Below are 18,740 nucleotides of genomic sequence, written 5' to 3'. Positions count from 1 at the left end.
ACTTTCTGTAAAGGGCACAAAGGTTTCATTCAGCTTGGCTCGGAGGCTGGAAGTGAAAGTGATCTGACTATTTTTGAAAAGGTCAGGAGAGAGCACTTGCCCATCTTCAAATTCCTCTGAACCCTCTGCCAGCAGACATCACCGAGACGGGAGTCCAGCCCCGGGCCGTCACTGGATGCCACAGTGATGCCGTTATTTCCCTCATCGGCAGTGTTCGATCCCACTCTGTGAAATGGGTTCACCGTGTTTGATGAATCTGCACACGGGGGGCTTCTGGGCCGCGCCTCGGGAGTGAGGTGGGGGCCGCGGCCGTGCGGGGAGCCTGCCCTGCTCCTGGGCTGGCCACGCAGGCTCGCAGCCTTGGCCAGAGTCCCCCAGCACCTCCTCTGCCAGCCAGGGGAGAGCCAACAGGGCACAAGAGAGGGGCTGCCTTTCTCAGGGATCTGTCCCTCCCCAGCCCTCAAAACTAGCACTGTGAACAGGGCATTTGGGCAGGATGATCCCTTTTCCTGAAATGCTACAGGATCTACTGCTCGAGGGCCAGAGTAGTTCTCAGCCTCGGGTCGGCCTTAGGCGGATACTGTTTCCTGTGCCTCTTCTGACCCGGCCCACCAGTGAGCAGCACTGGCAGCCGCGTGTCTCACATCTCGGCCCACGTCAGAGTGGAAGGGGCACCATCTGGGGGTCTCTGGGGACCGAGCACGGCTGAGTTAGAGAGCTGTCCTCTGCCCCACCTTGCCTTGCCCACGGTCCTGCCCCGACTGCCCACCTTCTGCTTCGGCCTCCCCAGCTTCCCCCACCGACGACGGTCCTCAGGTCAGTGTGTGGACAGTGCAGAACAGCCCGGGGAGGTGTTACTGGGGCCAGGGGCCGGCGTGGCTGCCCTGGCCTGGGACGGCCTATAAGGCCCCAGTACCACACCGCAGTTCTAACTTAAGACAGCTAGCGACCAGCTCTCCCCCACTTCTCTTTCCCTGGGTGAAAGCCAGGCTTCTACATGCACTCCTGAACCCCATTCCCTGTCCTAGCTTCTGAGCTTCTGAACCCCTCCCTAGTCTCTTCTGAAAAATGCAGCAAACAAAACACCACCACATCTGTGGAAGACAGTTCTGCCCACAAAGCCCTTCTGCACAGACTCGTCCAATCTGTCTTTGCAACTGGTCAGGAGCAGCAACCAGATTCTTTCACAGATGAACAAACAGGCTCAGAGGCATGAGATGCTCTGCCTGAGGTTGGTCTCACCACTGGTTTCAGAAGAAATTTGGGCAAAGAGCTCCCGTATGCTATCCAGCAAAGCAGAGTGAACCTCTGACCAAATTGGAACTCAATGCAAGACTCTGTGTGAGTCTGACCAGTGCAGAAGAGAGCAAGACGCTCACGACACTGTCCCCAAAGTACGGGGTGCTCTTGACCCCCACAGGGTCTGATGATTATCACTACAGACCTCAAACTCACACTCCGGTAGCTGGGTAGAGGGAGGTGACGCATCGCTCACAGCTGCCAAGGCTGGCCCCCTGTACCCCAGGGTGCAGTGATGAAACCTCAGGGGCTCCGAACAGAACACCTGCCACCAAACCAGCCTTCCAGTTTCTTGGCCTATCAGCTGAGAACCCCATTCCCTAAGGTGTCCGGGTATTGGATGTGGACGCAGCACGGAGCTGGCAGACAGCCTGCTGTCCTCAGACCAAAGTTTGATGTGCACGCTCTCGGTAACCCCCAAGTCATGAGAGAACCATTGAACCAATCAGGGCAGAGGCTTGCGCGCGAGCACACACACGCACGCACGCGTGCGCGGACCAGCTGTCCGCGGGCTGACCAGTACGGCCAGGTCAGCGGCCCCAGGGACGGCTCCCGGCCCCACCACCCTCCTGCCACCACTCTGTGCTCCCGATTCCGCTCCCTGAGTCACCAGCGCCTCTCCCCTTGGGTGCTCCCAAGACTCCACACAACAGCACGTGGGAACAGCTGGAGATGTTCGGGGCCTCACATATGGCGCCCGAGTTCTCTTATCCATGTTCGTATCTTCTGGGATCTTGGCCATGTCCCCTTGAACCGAAACAGACGCGGAATACAGTGTTTCCTGTACTTTACAGAGGCACTGACACGCTGGTGGCTCTGAGCTCAGTCTGCTGCCCCCAGGGAAGAGTCAGCTCACTGCGGACAGCTGTCCTCCTACCTTGCCTCCCGAGGCTCGCGCTGCGTGGACGGGGGCCACGAGGGCTGGCCCTGACCACCTGAGGTACGTGTCTCGGCATCCTCGATTCTCCCCGTCAGGCACCCTGCTCTCACACTGCCTTCAGAATTCATCTGAAAAACAAAGGCCGCACACCAAGGGCTTGAGGATTGAGAGCCACCCCTCTAAGGGGTGGCTAGATTCTGGAAGGCTCCCGAAGAGAAGGACTCTGGTAAGTCCAAAGGATGGTATTGGAGATGGCGGGATTTTAGCACCTGAGACCCACAGGTATTTTGAGCAGAGGGTTCAATCCCCAAGCACCCCAAGCACCCCCCAGATGCAATCTGCAGCCTGTGCCACCTATGAAGAAAAGTGGCTCTCCAATAACTGCAAAATTCTGTATTTCTTTTGCGACAAATGTACAATTATTCTTTAATGTAAGAAAATAATTTCATTGCTGTTTTGATAAGGCCCAATAATGCTGACACAGACGTTAATATTTAACTTGGTGGGCAGACGAAGAAATAGCAGCATGATTAAATATTAAAGACCATCTGTCTGCCAGGATTTTTGGACCCCAGATCAGAGCAGTTACAGGACCTATCACCAGAAGAGAGAGTTGTGGTCAAGTGAGGGAAAGGGTCAACGGCCAGGCCAGCCAGGGACAAGCCTGCACCAAACACAAGCATTTCCTGTTGAGCACATCATCTGCTGAGTGACACCCCACTGTTCCAGTCCACCTACAGAGAGTTCTCTTCAAGGTGTGGCCAGGAAAGTGACACTCAGTGACAAGCTGTTTTTGACAACTAGAAGGGAGGGGGCGAAGGACTAAGGAAAACCATCTATTTTTTATTGAACACAACGTAAATTGAAATGAATCAAGAAAATCTGAGTCTTCTTTGGGCCACCATCACAGCCCTTCTCGTCCCAGAGATTCTGTGACGTGGCCTCTTCTTCTTTGAGAGAGAAGTGATAAATTAACTGGCACTCCCATACTGTGGGCCAGGGGGATCACCTGCTCTGAGATGATGTGAAATGCTTTTCCCCTGAATTGGAACTGTGCTTGGTTAGGCGTCCTTCCTCCGGGTCTTCTGCAACGTAATCGGGATGCATGCGGATCGCCACCGTGTTGCCAGCTTGCATCAGCTGGCCATGGCTTCGGTGTAAGGACGCTCGAATGCAGTGTGCTGGAGGGCAACATGAGTAGCTGCTCAGCCACAGGGGCAGTCCTCTCCCTGAAGAGCGACCTGACCCGGGCCCAGCATCAGGACCACGCCCAGCAAGGCTGCTTTGCTGAAGGGAAGACTCTGGGAAAGGGAGACATCTACACACTTTCCCTTGCTCTAATACAGAAGTCCGTAATCTCTGAAGTCACAACAGGAAGATGTCTTTGCTTTCGGACACACTCCAGTGACTTAATCAGAACTTGCAGGACATTCAGTGGTACTCCATCAGCAACAGACTATGCGTCCGTGAGGAGAGTCCAGTCATCCAGCACTCTTAGTATTTTCCCCATTAACATAATTATTTCCTGTGCAGTGAAAAGGAAGTGGCATTTGAATGTGTCGCAGGCAGAACAAGATGGCCCTGAAATCTTTAAAGGACTATGAAGACAAGGGCCAGCACTTTACTTGCAAATCATCCTGCATGAAATGAATGGCACAAGTTTATCAGAAGACAAAGCATGCATCTCCCCAAGATGGAATCAGCAGATGAACGTGGGCTTTAGTGAGCCCCTTCCCCAGGAAGCCACTCAGCTGGGCCCTGGCCATAAGTCTGTAGGATCTGCCTCACAGGTGATGACAATGACCGCCCCCGGCATGGTGGGCATCAGCAGACGGCGACTCCATGCTTGCCTCTTTCAAGGTGTTTCAAACTGAGATTGAGAGCTCAATTTCCCCAAAGTAAAAAAAAAAAAAAAAGTTTCAGTGATTTCCAAGAGCAAGGAAGCTGCAGTGCTGAATGTGGGAATGCACGGAGCAGGCAGTCATCCCCATGCCGAATGTCACTTCCCTGCAACAAAGCACAGCCGTGCTGTTCGGAGGGCAGTGGGCACCCCCACAGTCCACAAGTAAGGAGGTGCAGATCCCAGAAAAGCGGGTCTTCCCCAGAGCTGACTCAGCCCTGGACACAGCCTCAGAAGGCAGTCTGGTTTGACGAAATACAAAATAAAGCTAGCCTGAACCTGGAGACCTGTAAAGGTCTCTCCACGCTGCACACTGAATCCCACAGCTAAGTCCCACATACTTCCTATCTGTCTCCTCCCCAGGCGAGGCTATCAACTCAGACGTGCCCCCGAGCCCCTCTGTTTCTAGTCACTTTGCCTGGCCCGGGGTTAGAAGAGGGAGAGAGGGGGGCTGTCTTCACCTCCGTTCCTTACTAAAACCAGGTGCAAATGCTGGGGGCAGGAAGCAGAGCAGGCTGCACCTCACTTCGAATCCATGACCCCAAGCTGTTTCGACAGCCCAACCCTGGCAGCACCAGCTTCTTCAGGACTTAGACCAATGGCCAGGCAACGTGCTGGGCGATCTTACAGGTACACCCGCTCTAGGCCTCCTGTTGGCCTCCCGAGGCTGTGGGCCCCAGGCTGAGCGGGCTCATTTCCCCCCATCCACACTGTATTCTAAGACTACCGAGGTCATCTGACAGAATCAACACGGAAAGATGGCTTCTTCTAAAATCCAACATGCAATGATTTATTCGGTTCAAGAGAATGGGGGAAGAGAAAAGTTTCCAAGTTTTCTTTTCACCAATTTTATTTATATTTGGTAATTTTCGCTCAGAGAATCTATCAATTCCTTTTTCAGTCTGAGATGTATGTATGGGTGGGATGTATTGTATAATCCCTTAGAAACTTTATTTGGTATAACTTCACATTTTTGGTATATAGAAATAATTTTATTTCGTACTGCAGCACAGTAGACATACAATCAATATTATTTCCTAGAATGTGTAATATATAAATTATTCACATTAAAAAATTAAGAACAGAAAGCCTCATATGCAGGAAATTTTTAAAAATGTGTACCTAATTTTGAATCTGTTTTTGACTATACACTACTAGCTTTATACATCCGAATGAATATGACAAGATGCACATTTGAACAAAGTACACAGATGGGTCCACTCCAGATGCTTAATTCACTATGCAGAGAACTTGCTCTTCACTTTGGTCATTGGGATTCCAGGTGCTGAGGCATATGTGGATCTGAAAGATACTTCCAGAGGTACATTTATTACACTGGCATTTGAAAGATTTCTGTGTCTTCTATTCTCCTTTATAGCGAGGGGACCTTTTCTCTTTAAAAGCAAGAAGACCTTCAAGCCTGTCTTTTGTTGGAATAGTCTAGAGAAACAAAACATTATGTTACCTATACCAAAAAGTAAAAACAACTATAAAAGTTTAACAAGCTTTATGTAAAAAAACAACAAAAAAACTAACTAGAAGGCAATCTAAAATTTTGAAATCTACTCATCATTTGAACAATTCTACTTATGTGACTAAATTTACATTCTAATTCCAAATACACTTCCCCCCATTTCAAATGTACTTTAAAAAACCAACAGATTGTATTTTTTAGACAATTTTAGGTTTACAAAAAATTGAGCAGCAAGTTCAGAGTTCCCACAGATTCCCTCAAGCCCCCAAGGTTCCCCCATTATTAACATCTTGCATCAATGAAGTACATTTGCTACAACTGATGAACCAATATCGATACATTGTTATTAACTAGAGCCTATAGCTCACACAGGGCTCACTATGTTGTCGAACCATGGATTCTGAAAAGGCGTGATGCCATGGATCCAACAGTATCCACAGAATGGCTTCCCTGCCCTAAGCATCCTTTACGTCCCATCTACGCATCCCTGGCCCCTACTGCCTTTTCCAGAATGTCACATAATTGGAATCCTACAGTACATAACCTTTTTAGATGGAAATCCTTCACTTAGTATGCACCTGAGGTTCTTTCATGCCTTTTTGTGGCAGGATGGCTCATTTCCTTTTGTCGCTGAATAATACTCCACTGTACGGATGTGCCTTAGTTTATCCATTCAATCTATACATCTTGGTTGCTTCAAAGTTTGGAAGTTATGAACTAAGCTGCTAAAACACCATGTGCAGACTTTTGTGTAGATATAAGTTTTCAACACACTTGGGTAAACACATAGAGGTACAATTGCTGGATCATGTGCTGAGATTATGCTTAGCTTTGTAGGAAATGGGCAAATTGGTATCTTGTTTGTATTTGCATTTCTTAATGACAGATGATGTGGAGCATCTTTTTCTATGCTTACTTGCCATCTTTGTATCTACTCTGGTAAGGCGTCTGTTCAAATCTTCCACCCACTCTTTAATGGGTTGTTTTCTTATTATTGAGTTTTAAAAGTCCCTTGTCTGTTTTAGATACAAGTCCTTTATCAGTTGTGTACTGCAAAGACCGGTTCCCAGCCTGTGGCTTCTCTTTTCAGCCTCTTCACAATGTCTTTTGCAGAGTAGAAGCTGTTAATTTTAATGAAGTGAAACATCACTTTTTTTCTTTCATAGATTATACTTTTGGTGTTGTATCTTAAAGAAGTCATTGCCAAACCCAAGAACACCTACATTTTCTATGTGATCTTCCAGCTGTTTCAGAGGTTTTCATTTTACATTAGGTCTATGGCCCAGTATGAATTAATTTTTGTGAAGGGTGTAGTGTCAGTGTCTAAGGTCACTTTTTTGTTGCCGAATGCCCAGATGCTTCAGTACTACTTGTTTTGAAGACTATCTTTTCTCCACCAAGTTGCCTTTGCTCCTTTGTCAAAGGCCATTTTATTTTCTATGAGTCTACCTATATGACTATTTTATACGAATCTACTTCTGGGCTCCCTATTCTGTTCCACTGATCCAACTGTCTGTTCCTTTGTCAACTCCACACTGTCTTGATTACTGTGGCTTTACAGTAAGTCTTGGAGTTGGGTAGTGTCAGTGCCACAACTTTGTTCTTCTGAGTAACTGGACTGGCTAAGTCTTTGGACTTTCCATATGAACTTCAGAATTGGTTTGTCGACACAGATCAAGTAACATGCTGAGATTTTTACTGGGATTGTACTGACTCTCTTAAGTAAAATTGAGAAGAAGTGACTTCTTAGTAATAGTGAGTCTTACTATCCATGAACATGGTATATCTGTCCATTTACTTAGATCTCGATTTCTTTCAACAGTTTTGTAGTTTCTCTCCAATAAATCTTATACATTTTTTTTTTTTAGATTTCTACTTAAGCATTTGTATTTTTTGTACTAATGAAAATCATGTTATGCTTTTAATCTCAAATTCCAATTCTTCATTGCTGCAATACAGGGAAGCAACTGACTTTTGTTTATTAACCTTGTATCATGCAACCTTGCTCTAACTGCTTCTTAGTGTTTTTTTGTTCTTGATTCTTTGAGATTTTCTACATGGACAATTACATCTTCTATGAAGTTTTATTTCTTCCTTCCCAATCTGTATATCTTTCTCTCTTTTTCTTGTCTTATTACGTTAGCTAAGATTTCTAGATGTTGAAAAGGAGTTGTGAGAGAGGATGTCCTTGCCCTGTTCTCGGCCATTAAGTATGATGCTAGCTGTAGGTTCTTTTATAGAAGTTCCTATCGGGTAAGGAATCTCCCATCATAATTTGCTGAGTTTTTCTTATGAATGGGTGTTGGATTTTGTCAAATGCTTTTTTTGGATCTATTGATATGATCTGATTTTCCTGTTTAACCTGTTGGTGTAACGGATTACAGTGCTTTCTGAGTGTCAAACCTGGCTTGCATATCTACAAAAAAATCCATTTGGTTCTTTTTATACATTGTATACATACATTTTATACAAATCAATCTGAAATTGTTTTTAAACATTCTTTTTACACATTGTTGGATTTGACTTGCTAATATTTTGCTGAGAAATTTTACATCTACTAATTTATGACAGATAATGGTCTGTGGTTTTCCTTTTTTATAATGTTGGGTTTTGGTATCAGGATACTACCGACCCAGAATGAGTTAGGAAGGGTTCCTTCTGCTTCTATTTTCTGGAAAAGATGACTAAAAATGGATATGATTTCTTCCTTAAATGTTTGGTGGAATTCACCAGAGAAACCATCTGGGCCTGGTGCTTCCTATTTTGGAAGTTTATTAATTATTGATTTAATTTCTTTAACAAACGTAGGGTTATTCAGATTATCTATTTGACCTTGTATGAGTTTTGGTATGTTGTGCCTTCCAAGGAATTGGTCCATTCCACCTAGGTTATCAAATCTGTAGACAGAGTTGTTCACAGTATCCTTTTATCATTCTCTCAATGTCCATGGGATCATTAGGGATGGCCTTTCTTGCATTTCTGATATTGGTGATTTTTATCTTCACTTTTCCATGGTTAGCCTGCCTTGAAGTCTGTCAACTTCATAGATCTTTCCAAAGAGCCATTTTTTTGTTTTGTTGACTTTTTCCTTGTGTTTTTCTATTTCCAATTTCATTGGTTTCTGTCCTAAACCTTATTTTTCCTTTTCTTCTGCTGACTTTGAGTCCTATTTGCTCTCCTTTTTCTACTTTCCTGAAGTGGAAACTTACTACTGATTTCAGATCTTTCTTCTCTCATATATGCATTCAATGCTAAAATGCTGTTCTCTCTAAGCAGCACTTTCAATAAATTCCTACAAATTTTGATAGTTGTACTTTCATTTTTATTTAATTCAAAATATTTGATTCCTATTAAGACTTCTTCTTTGACTCATGTGTTGTTTAAGCTGCATTAAAAAGATTAATCCCACCATTAATAGGTGGGATTTCCCAGCTACCTTTCTGTTGTGATTTCTAGTGTAATTCCATTGTGGTCTGACAAAATGCTTCTTATGATTACTGTTCCTTCACATTTCATAAGATATGATTTATGGCCAAACATACTTTTTAAATTTTTCTTTGGACTCTAAGGCTGTCCATTTTTAAGAAGTGTGTAATTTACTTTATTCATGGCATGGCTCATCAACGACAGGTGGCAATTCATACATACAAACCAGGCACAGAGGAACACTCTAGCTGTCCCTCCTAATGCAGGACACTGCCATGCTTTATGGGAGCTGAAGTAGTTTTCAATTCTCACAAAAGGTAGAACAAAATTCTTTTGCTACACTGGATGCCCTGAACAAAGTTACATCTTTTAGAAAACAAGGAAGGAAAGAAAAAAGGGAGATTTATTCCTCTATACAAAGTCCTACTAATTTGTGTGCAAAAGAGAAAACTACACACTGAATTAGGGAACTTTCAGTGGGCGGGAGGGAAGACTCAGAACCAATGAGTCTCAAATACTGATGCTCCCCAGCAGGCCCACATTCCCCCACCGCCCTCCTCCCCGTCCCTGTCTACACTGGAGTGAGGGTTTAAATCGACACCCATAAATACAACATGAGCCAGAGAGACGGCCACCGCATGAATGGTACTAACTTAACAAAGAGTTTTTTAAATTACGTAGACAAGAGACATTAGTATATGGAACAGAATCAGTAATAGGAGCTGGTAATAGTCAAAGAGCAAAAACAGCTAATTTCAACCCATTTGTATGATTTTAGAAGAGGTATGAGTGTAATCTTGCTCAGAGATATATAATTCATTTGACTTATACAGAAGGTAAACGCAATTTGTAAGAGGTATCCTTGCTGAATTTGTAGTTGCATTACATACCTGAGCATAACAAGCTTCTTCTATGGCTAATCCTGTTACTAAATCAACCTGAGGATAAAAACATAATTAAATTTCAGCAGGAATTACTTTTTAAAATATGGAACACTCAATATAAATTCAAACTAGTAACACTTCTCCAAAAGCACAGAATCCTTTGATGTAATACAGCAAATCGGAAGTATGACCAGCATGAGAAGTCTGGAACCAGGCTGCCTGGGTTCAAATTCTGCCTCTACCACAGGGGAGCTGTGTAAGCTTGGCTAAGTTAGTTATGGTCTCTGTACCTCAGAGAGGCACATCCGAATGAGAGACTAACTGTATTATCTACCAAATGGGGATAATCTAGGTGAAGCCTTTATAAGGCACCTATATATGGCCTGGCATGTACTATGGATCATATAAGGCATTTGCTGTTAGTATTGTTACAATTATGTTAGAGTTTTTAAAAACCATTTAACTACTTTGTAAATTTTTAAAACTGTGTTTGTTGCTAACAAATTCAACCTCTTTTTATTGCTATGAAGCTCATGAAGATATGGTGGCCTCTGAGTCTGCACGGAAGAAGTATCTCTCTTCAAAATTCCCTAATTTAACCAAAACACAACTGGGGTCATGAAAGCCCAGCGTACACAGGCACCTGCATTGCTCCCTTGCCCTGCCTACTTCTCTCCTGGCCTGGGGCTTCCACTCTTTAGAAGACGCCTCCTCAGGGGAACCCCAGGACACCCTGAAGGCTTGCCTTGTTAATATGGGCTCCCTGCACAAAGCACATTGAGCAGTTAAAGGTGGAGAGAGTTTGGCTCGGCTTTGAGCCGGAAGTTCTCCTCAGAACGTTCTTTAATAATGCAAAGCTGGTGTTGAGAATACACAGAATGACCTCTTCTTTTGGTTTTCTATGAACTACTAGCCAATAAATCTATTAGTTGGATGGCAAAAACAGTGAGCATGTCATAAGCTGCAGGACATCATTGAAATTCCTCAGTTCTGTGATTAAGATACTGAATCAACAACAGCCTAAGCAGAATGAAATCAATAATGTAGCTAAAAACAAACAAACAAACAACCCCCAGTAACTTGTGGTAATAGTAGCATTGAAACAGCTGGATTTTAGAACATTAAAAAATAAATTAAATTAAATCCCCACTACCTCCTCCAACAACAAACTCAAATATTAAGGCACTCACCTCCATCCCTTGATTAATTGCTAATTTTGCCACTCTCATTGCAACGGGTCCCTAAAATTCAATTAGAGAAATAGATTTTAATTACTATTTATGCGAATTATGTTGTACAGCTCAGTAAAATTCAGAAATCCCCATTGCTGGAACCATGGCAAAGAAGCAACAAAAGCTATAGGACAGTTAATGGGAAATTTCTTAAGGCCATTGCAAGGTCTACACAAGGTCTACACAGCGCTTGGTACAACTCTACTACACTGGCCATTCTGTGTGCTTGCGGGTCAGCAGGGGCTGTGTGCCCAGGAGATGGTTCACCGTTCTCCAGCACAACCCGCCCGCCCCCCCCCTGCCCCTCGGAGTGAAGCAGGGAAAAGGAGATGCTGTGCTTGATGCGATACCACACCCCTGAGCGGCCGGGCAGGAGCCTGGGCTGGCGATGAGGCGACACCGGCTCTGCACCTGTCCTCCGTGGGCTTCCAGAACGAAGAACAGTGAGGATGTGCGGGCAAAGACGTGTCCTCCAGCCAGTGCGCCCACACCACACAAAAGCTTACAGCCAGAGAAGTCCTTTAGGATGTGTGAGGGTCACAGAGGAAAGAACTGGGTGTCCTCTGGGAGGTGAACGTGACTTTTGTCGTCTTTGAAAACCACAATGCTCCAAATAGAATTTAGCTGTTTGATCACATTTGAGATTCCTAAAAACTGTTTATGAGTCATGAGTTAGAATTCAGTGGTATCTTTTCAAGTGTCTTTTGGATTAAAATGCAAAATAGGCTCTAGGACTCCAATAAATGAATGAATAAATGCGGGATGGCATGAAAAATGCCATTTTTCCCATACAGGGGCTTCAATTATCAACTTTAACCCATCTAAATTCTCTTCCTAATTCAAATACTTATTAAAATCTTTTTCAGAGGCCACAGGTTTTCGAGGCTCAGACAAGTATCTTTGTTAGAATTCTTGAAACATGACCTGCAGGTGTGGAGCATATACTAGAACCATGTTTTCAAGATCATCATCTTTTTTGTTTGTTTTTTAAAGAGTGCTCCTCTCAGTGAGAGTCTTCTCTATTCCCCTGTATCCACCAGCTGACCCAGACAAGGTGCCTGTCCAACTTACATGTGCGCACAAATCCCCAGCCCCTTAGGAAAATGTAGCAGGTCTCAGACCTGCTCCTGTGGGATGCCTGGGCTGCACTGGGCAGCAAAGCTTACAAAACTGGTAAAATAGGAAAATGGAAATGCTAGTAGCTGCAATGATTATTTAGCTGGCCTCTTTCAAAATATAAAACAACACCTCTTCTTCTGGACCAACATTTTTTTCTCGAACAAGAAAATGGAAGTAACATCCAATACAGAAATCAGATGGAAATGCTAATTTTATAGAAGCTTTCTAATATCTGGAAGAGTAATCATTCAGTGACAGAAACTAGAAATAAAGACGATCGCCCCTCAAAGTTTGTCCTGAAACTCCGGCATATTGTACAGTCTCACATCTTTTGAACCATTCAGGATCTCCCTTGCCCTGGGGAAAAAGTTTAGGGGTTAATGTTCTCAGAGGCAGGTCCTCCAGACAAAAGGGAAGAGCAGTAGAGACACCCCTGGCTTGTGCTGCGGTGGAGTGCCGCCGGCTGCCAGGCGGCAGGTGGGGAGGCGTGGGCACTGAGGGCCACCGGAGAAAGAGCGACGAGGCACAAATGTGCCAGGGACGCAGCTTGCAGCACAGAGCTGAGCACTCCAGTCCAAAGACCAGGAGAGGCTGTAGTTCTCAGAACTGGAAGGATACCATGACTTTTCCTAAACACACCTCTTACTTCAATGCAGACCTGCACTGGTCTTAGGGTTGTAAGCCAAAGGAAGTCATGAAGTCAATATTTCGTTAAACTGCTGCTTCTCCCGATACCTGTACCTTTAACTTCTCTTTAGACACACATTACTCTAATATTTTGGGGAAATATCAATACCAAAGTTTCAGTGAAAGCCTCTTTGTTTTTCCTAAAACACTAAACATCTTTTCTATTTGCTCTCTCCATCAATTCAGAGCGTAGGCTCTGTGTTACTTACGTGGGGAACAAATTATGTAAGAGCCGTGTCCTAAAAGAGCATAGAGCTAGCTAAGTGGGCAGGACTGAAGTATCAACACCAGGCAGTGTGGTTCCAGGAACTGACTCCATGGTGAGGCCCGCCGGTCAGCAATCGGGGTACAGGTGAGTCCCAACGGACCTGGGCCCTTGTCTGGCCACTGGGAACTCTAACAACACCTTCTGAAACTGGATGCAAAGCTCTGAACAAATGTGGAGAACATGCATTTTTCTACAGAGAAGTTTCATGAGATTCCCAGAAGGATCCGTAGCCCCAAAACAGGTTACGAGTCCTGTTAGCATCAACCAGCGGAGTTCGAGAGGAAGTAACTCTGATTCCAGTACTGTTGAGGGAGTTGTAAAACCTGAAACTGCACTAGGGAGGAAGACAAATCACTAATTACTTGCATAGCAGCAGTCCTCTAATATGTGATTTCAGAAGAAAGGACTATCTGGAAAATACATGGAAAAGAGAGAACCAAGGAACCCCTGGAACAGGCCCCAGGATGCACCATTGCTAACATTACTCATAAGAACTGTCACTTGCGAGTAAATGCAGTGTATTCCAGACTTAGAGTTTCAATGTGGGGAAGAATACTGTGCACAAAGGAGTTAAAACAGTGCCTATATTACCATAAAAACGAACACAAGGAGGGATGCCTGGGTGGCTCCGTTGGTTGAGCATCTGCCTTCGGCTCAGGTCATGATCTCAGGGTCCTGGGATTGAGTCCCGCCTTGGGCTCCCTGGGAGCCTGCTTCTCCCTTTCTCTCTCTCTCCCTCCTCCTCTAACGAACACAAGGAGACACATGACTGCTGTGTAGGCAGGTCATCTCACACCCAGCTGGGGCAAGGAGAGCCCATGCTGGTGTAATCGGCTCTGGTCTCCCAGCACGCATGTTTTAGTGGATTTCAGCTTGGGGGTGACTCAGTGTGACAGCGCATCCATGGCTGTTTCTCTCCACGTGCACAGCTCAGGTCAGAAGGGTCGGATGGCTGATGATGTAAGTTCCTAGGAAGCTCTGTCACACGTGCCAATGTGTGCGTCATGTATTATCAAGCCCAGGTACAGTGTGAGCCTCAGATCATCCTCAAATCTTCAATTTTAATTCTGAAGGCCCTTCATGTTAATCTAGTTTATTGTTTCTGGTTTTAGGGCTACCATCTACTTTTCTGCTTGGAAAACAAGACAAGCACATCATAGGCGTGTGAGATGACTGTTTTGTCAATTTGCCATAAAGTTATTTAAACAGGAAAAAAAAAAGGAAATGTAATTAGCAATACCTGAGGTAAAAACTCTCTTGCTAGGTCCAAGGCCTTGTGGTAGGCAGCATCCCCCTCCTGGTTCTGCTCTAGAACATGGCTGATCAAGCCCACGGCTTTGGCTTCTTGGCCATCAAGCACGCGTGCAGAGAAGATGAGCTCTTTGGCCAGGGACATCCCGATAGCGCGTGGCAGGCGCTGCGTCCCCCCTGCAGAGAGAGAGTGGGGGGGGAATGCAGGCAATGATTTCATACCTTTCAGTCTTTAACATTTCAACGTTTCACTTCTCGGTTTACAAAATAAACCAGGGCCAGAAGTTTATATGTCAGGATTAGTAACTGGAGAACTACTTCAAAGCAGAATCTAATTAGTTTATCAAATTAATACTACCCAAAAAAGAACGTGAGTATCCTTCTGCAACTGTGAAGGGATTCTGGCACTATTTACTCCTTGCAACACAGCTGGTATGTTCCCGAATCGAAACCACAATCATCACCACGTCAGGGGCCATACAACGCACAGTGGTGGTGAAGCAGCAGCGTCCCTTAGTCCATTCACTTGAGGGATGACAGGTGCTTCAGTTCAGATAAAACTTGTCAGAGACTGAGACATTCAACTCACCATGTGCTTTGTAAAGAATCACTGATGGTAAATGAACTGCAGGCTAATTTTAACTTAATAAAAAGGAAACCAGGTAATTACTGGTGAAAACAGGCTCTGTCCTGGTGGTGCTGGTGCTTTCAGCAGGAGCACAGATCACTCCCCCTCATTACGTTCTAGCGACGAGGCCAGGATCTCGTTAAAAAGAAAGCTAGACAAAAGCAGGTAATATTCTTATTTGGAAGCCTCAATTTCTACCAATAAGACTATGGGAGTGACTGCAACGTGAGGATTCATCTAAATCTCACCCTCAGGAAGGCTGCTGGGCTGCCAAGGGCGTTGGTTGCCAGGAGTCAGGGAACAGCGGACTGGTGGGCTGCAGAGAGCTCACCTGAACAAGCTCACTGGGTTCTGTTCCGCCCCACAAAGTCTAGATTTTTTTTTCTCTATATGAGTTACCAACATTTAAAAAGTGGGTAGATGATTTCTGACAAAAACTAATTTCCATCTGGAAGCCCCCTGCAGATGCAAGGGCTCTAGCTGGCTGTGCCCACCCCGCCTCCCGCCACTCCTGCAGGGCTTGAGATGGACAAGCTCTGCTTTCTGTTAAAAACAACTTGAAAAGGAAAGCAAAATCTTTTCTTTTTCACATCTCAATCAAAAGTGGCAAAGTGAAAAATAAAGATCACAAGTTCCAGAAAGCTTATTTCCCTTCAGTAATGAAGTATATTCCTACATTTTTAACACACAAAGCATGCCTGTATTGGAAGAACATGGCTTAAGATGCTATTATTAAGCAACTACATCAAGAACCATGAGCAGTTATTTAGGAAATGTGGGTGGTTTAGAAAAACAAACACATACAAACCTCAATGAATTGGAAAGGACTGCTATTTTCGATAGGGACTGGGTTTGAACATAAATGAGTACTGCTTCTGTAAAATAGAGTTTATTGAGTGTGTACAGTGCCCAAGCAGTGAGAGATGGTGAATTTATAACTTGATATGGCAGAAAATGTGTGTCTGAAAAAAAAAATGAAGCACTGACAAATTTAAATCGAACTATAAACAGTGATGTTGCTCAGTGTAGTAAAGACAGGTCTGAGAACTTATGGGACAAGATGCAAGGAAAAGACGAGTTATTTATGGTGTTCCCATTGCCAGCTGATTAGAACAGAAATATAAATACAACCCAGACAGCTCTACTTCCTCATGGAGCTGATGAGAATTTTCATGAGATGGAAGAAGTTATGGAGATAGTATTCATGATGAGCACAACATTAGGAAATGATTCTCTTTTGTGTTCTGTGAAAAGTCTGACGTACACTGGTCAAAATTAGCGAATGTGACCCTCAATGATCCTTGTTAATGTCACACTTTTTATTCAACTGAAACCATGGAGCATTGCAAAGGCTGTAAAACTTATGCCCATTCATCTTATCAGTTCATCCACAGTACCATCCTCCAGGAATGAGGATTTTGTAGACATTAAAGAAAGGAACAGCAATGAAACAAAGACCATGAAACACATCCACTCCCTGAACTGAACAGCATATAAGTCAAGCTCTGCTTGGTGAGATGGATGCATACCAGAACAGTCTGCTGGAGGACATGACCTGAGTGAGGGCCGAAAGGCATGCTGCTGAAGAGAGTGTTCTGTTTTTGTTGGAAACAACGCACCAGAGGATCTAGGAAAATCCTCACCTTGGCTCACCAGCTAACACTGAAGACTTGGCCTGTGGGTTGACATCACAAGCCATCCACCTTAGGAACTTCACGTAAGTGGGCCATACAGTACTTGTCCTTTTGTATCTGGCTTATTACATGAAGCATCTCGTCCTCCAGCTTCGTTCTATTGAAGGGCGTCAACATTTCCTTTCTTTGTAAGGCTGAAAAATATTCCACTGCATGAAGACCAAGTTTCGTTTATTCACTGACCCAGGGATGGTCACTTGGGTTGCTTCAACTTTTTGACTACTAGGAATAATGCTGCCATGCATATGTGTGTACACTATCTCTTTGAGACCCTACTTTCTGTTCTTTTGGGTAGATACCTAGAGGCGGAGTTGTTAGGTCATACAGAAAATCTATTATATTTTGAGGAATAGCCATACTTTTTCCTACAAGCTGCACAATTTTACATTCTTATCAACAGGGCACAAGGATTCCAATTTCTCCACATTCTCAAGAACATGCGCTCTTCTCAGGGGTGTTTTATTTTTTGGGGGAAGAAGGTTTGATGGCAACCATCCTAATGGGTGTGAAGCGGTATCTCCCTGTGGTTTTTGATTTCCCTAACAACCAGTCATGCTGAATTCTTTTCATTTGCTTATTGGCCATTTGTGTATCTTCTTCGGAGAAACATCTATTTAAATCATTTGCCCATTTTTTTAATTGGGCTGCTTTTTGGCATTGAGTTGTAGGGATACTGTATATATTCTAGATAGTAATCACTTATCAGATATATGACTTGCAAATATTTCCTCCCATTCTGTGGATTGCCTTTTCACTCTGTTGACTGTCCTTTAAAGCATGGAAGTTTTTCATTTTGATGAAATCCATTTTTTTTCTTATGTTGCCTGTGTTTTTGGTGTCATATCCAAGAAATCATTGCCAAACCCAATGTCATAAAGTTTTTCCACTGTTTTCTTCTAAGTTTTTGTAGTTTCAACTCTTACATTAAGGTCTTTGATCCATTTCGAGCTAATTTTTATATATGGTGTAAGGTAGGGTCCAACTTCATTCTTCTGCATGTGGAAATCAGTTTTCCCAACACCACTGATTGAAAGGGGCACTCTTAAACAGTCACACAAATATATTATTTAACTCACTCATTCCTACTGAAATCTTATCTTTACAAAACCTGTTTGGTGAGAAATTATCTGGCCCATTTTCCCCTGCTACAATCAGTTTGCAGAAATCAAAGACTGATGGTAGAACTAGAGGTAACTGCCTCCCTACTCCCCCAGCACCTAAACTTGGTCATTTCCAACTTTATGAAAAGGATGTGCCCTGTTCGGTTTGCCTTGCTCAGTTAACATTGACAGAAAGTACAAATGGAAGTTACTAAACCACGGGGCATTATGATACAAAAACTACACATGATCGATGAGCAATCTCAGATTTCCACCAGTATCTCACAGTCACCCTGGATAGAAAATATTTTTATGTCAACATTCTATTCCAGTTTGGAAGTGCTTCTGTTTGTGAACAGCTATTTTCTATTATAAAATTAAACAAAACACGAGTGCCCGTTAGGAGAATCAAGGCTCAGCACAGTAGCACACCCCACAACCAGAGAGAGAAGATGCGCAGTGGAGACCTGCCATGAGGGAAAAAACATCCAATTTTCAGTTCCAAATGCAAAGAGAAGTACTCGAGAAAATTTATTTCAATTCACCTTTCATTAATTGCTGAATACTAAATTCCAATACCAGTTTAGCGTTAGGTCAAAACAAAGATGCCCTTGGGGTGCCTGGGTGGCTCAGTTGGTTAAGCGACTGCCTTCGGCTCAGGTCATGATCCTGGAGTTCCAGGATCAAGTCCCGCATCGGGCTCCCTGCTCAGCAGGGAGTCGGCTTCTCCCTCTGACTCTCCCTCCTCTCATGTGCTCTCTCTCTCTCTCTCTCTCTCATTCTCTCTCTCAAATAAATAAATAAAATCTTAAAAAAAAAAAAAAAACAAAGACGGCCTGTCGCATCTGTCAGCTGCTTTTCCTACACCAGGCTCATCTACTAGATCACACAACCGGCT

General features: G+C 44.1%; 1 protein-coding gene across 1 annotated transcript in view; it reads right to left on the bottom strand.

Moving 5' to 3' along the window:
• AUH (AU RNA binding methylglutaconyl-CoA hydratase) overlaps positions 1-18,740 on the bottom strand; it is a 346,329-nt gene that overhangs the window by 177,812 nt on the left and 149,777 nt on the right. Inside the window, 5 exon segments of the mRNA XM_027615423.1 lie at positions 2,177-2,247; positions 2,250-2,307; positions 9,870-9,917; positions 11,054-11,104; positions 14,410-14,597. Coding sequence (XP_027471224.1) covers positions 2,177-2,247; positions 2,250-2,307; positions 9,870-9,917; positions 11,054-11,104; positions 14,410-14,597 — 416 coding nt within the window.

This window comes from Zalophus californianus, chromosome 13 (assembly GCF_009762305.2).
Source record: "Zalophus californianus isolate mZalCal1 chromosome 13, mZalCal1.pri.v2, whole genome shotgun sequence".
Taxonomy (NCBI): domain Eukaryota; kingdom Metazoa; phylum Chordata; class Mammalia; order Carnivora; family Otariidae; genus Zalophus; species Zalophus californianus.
This window is presented reverse-complemented; position numbering and strand designations above follow the sequence as displayed.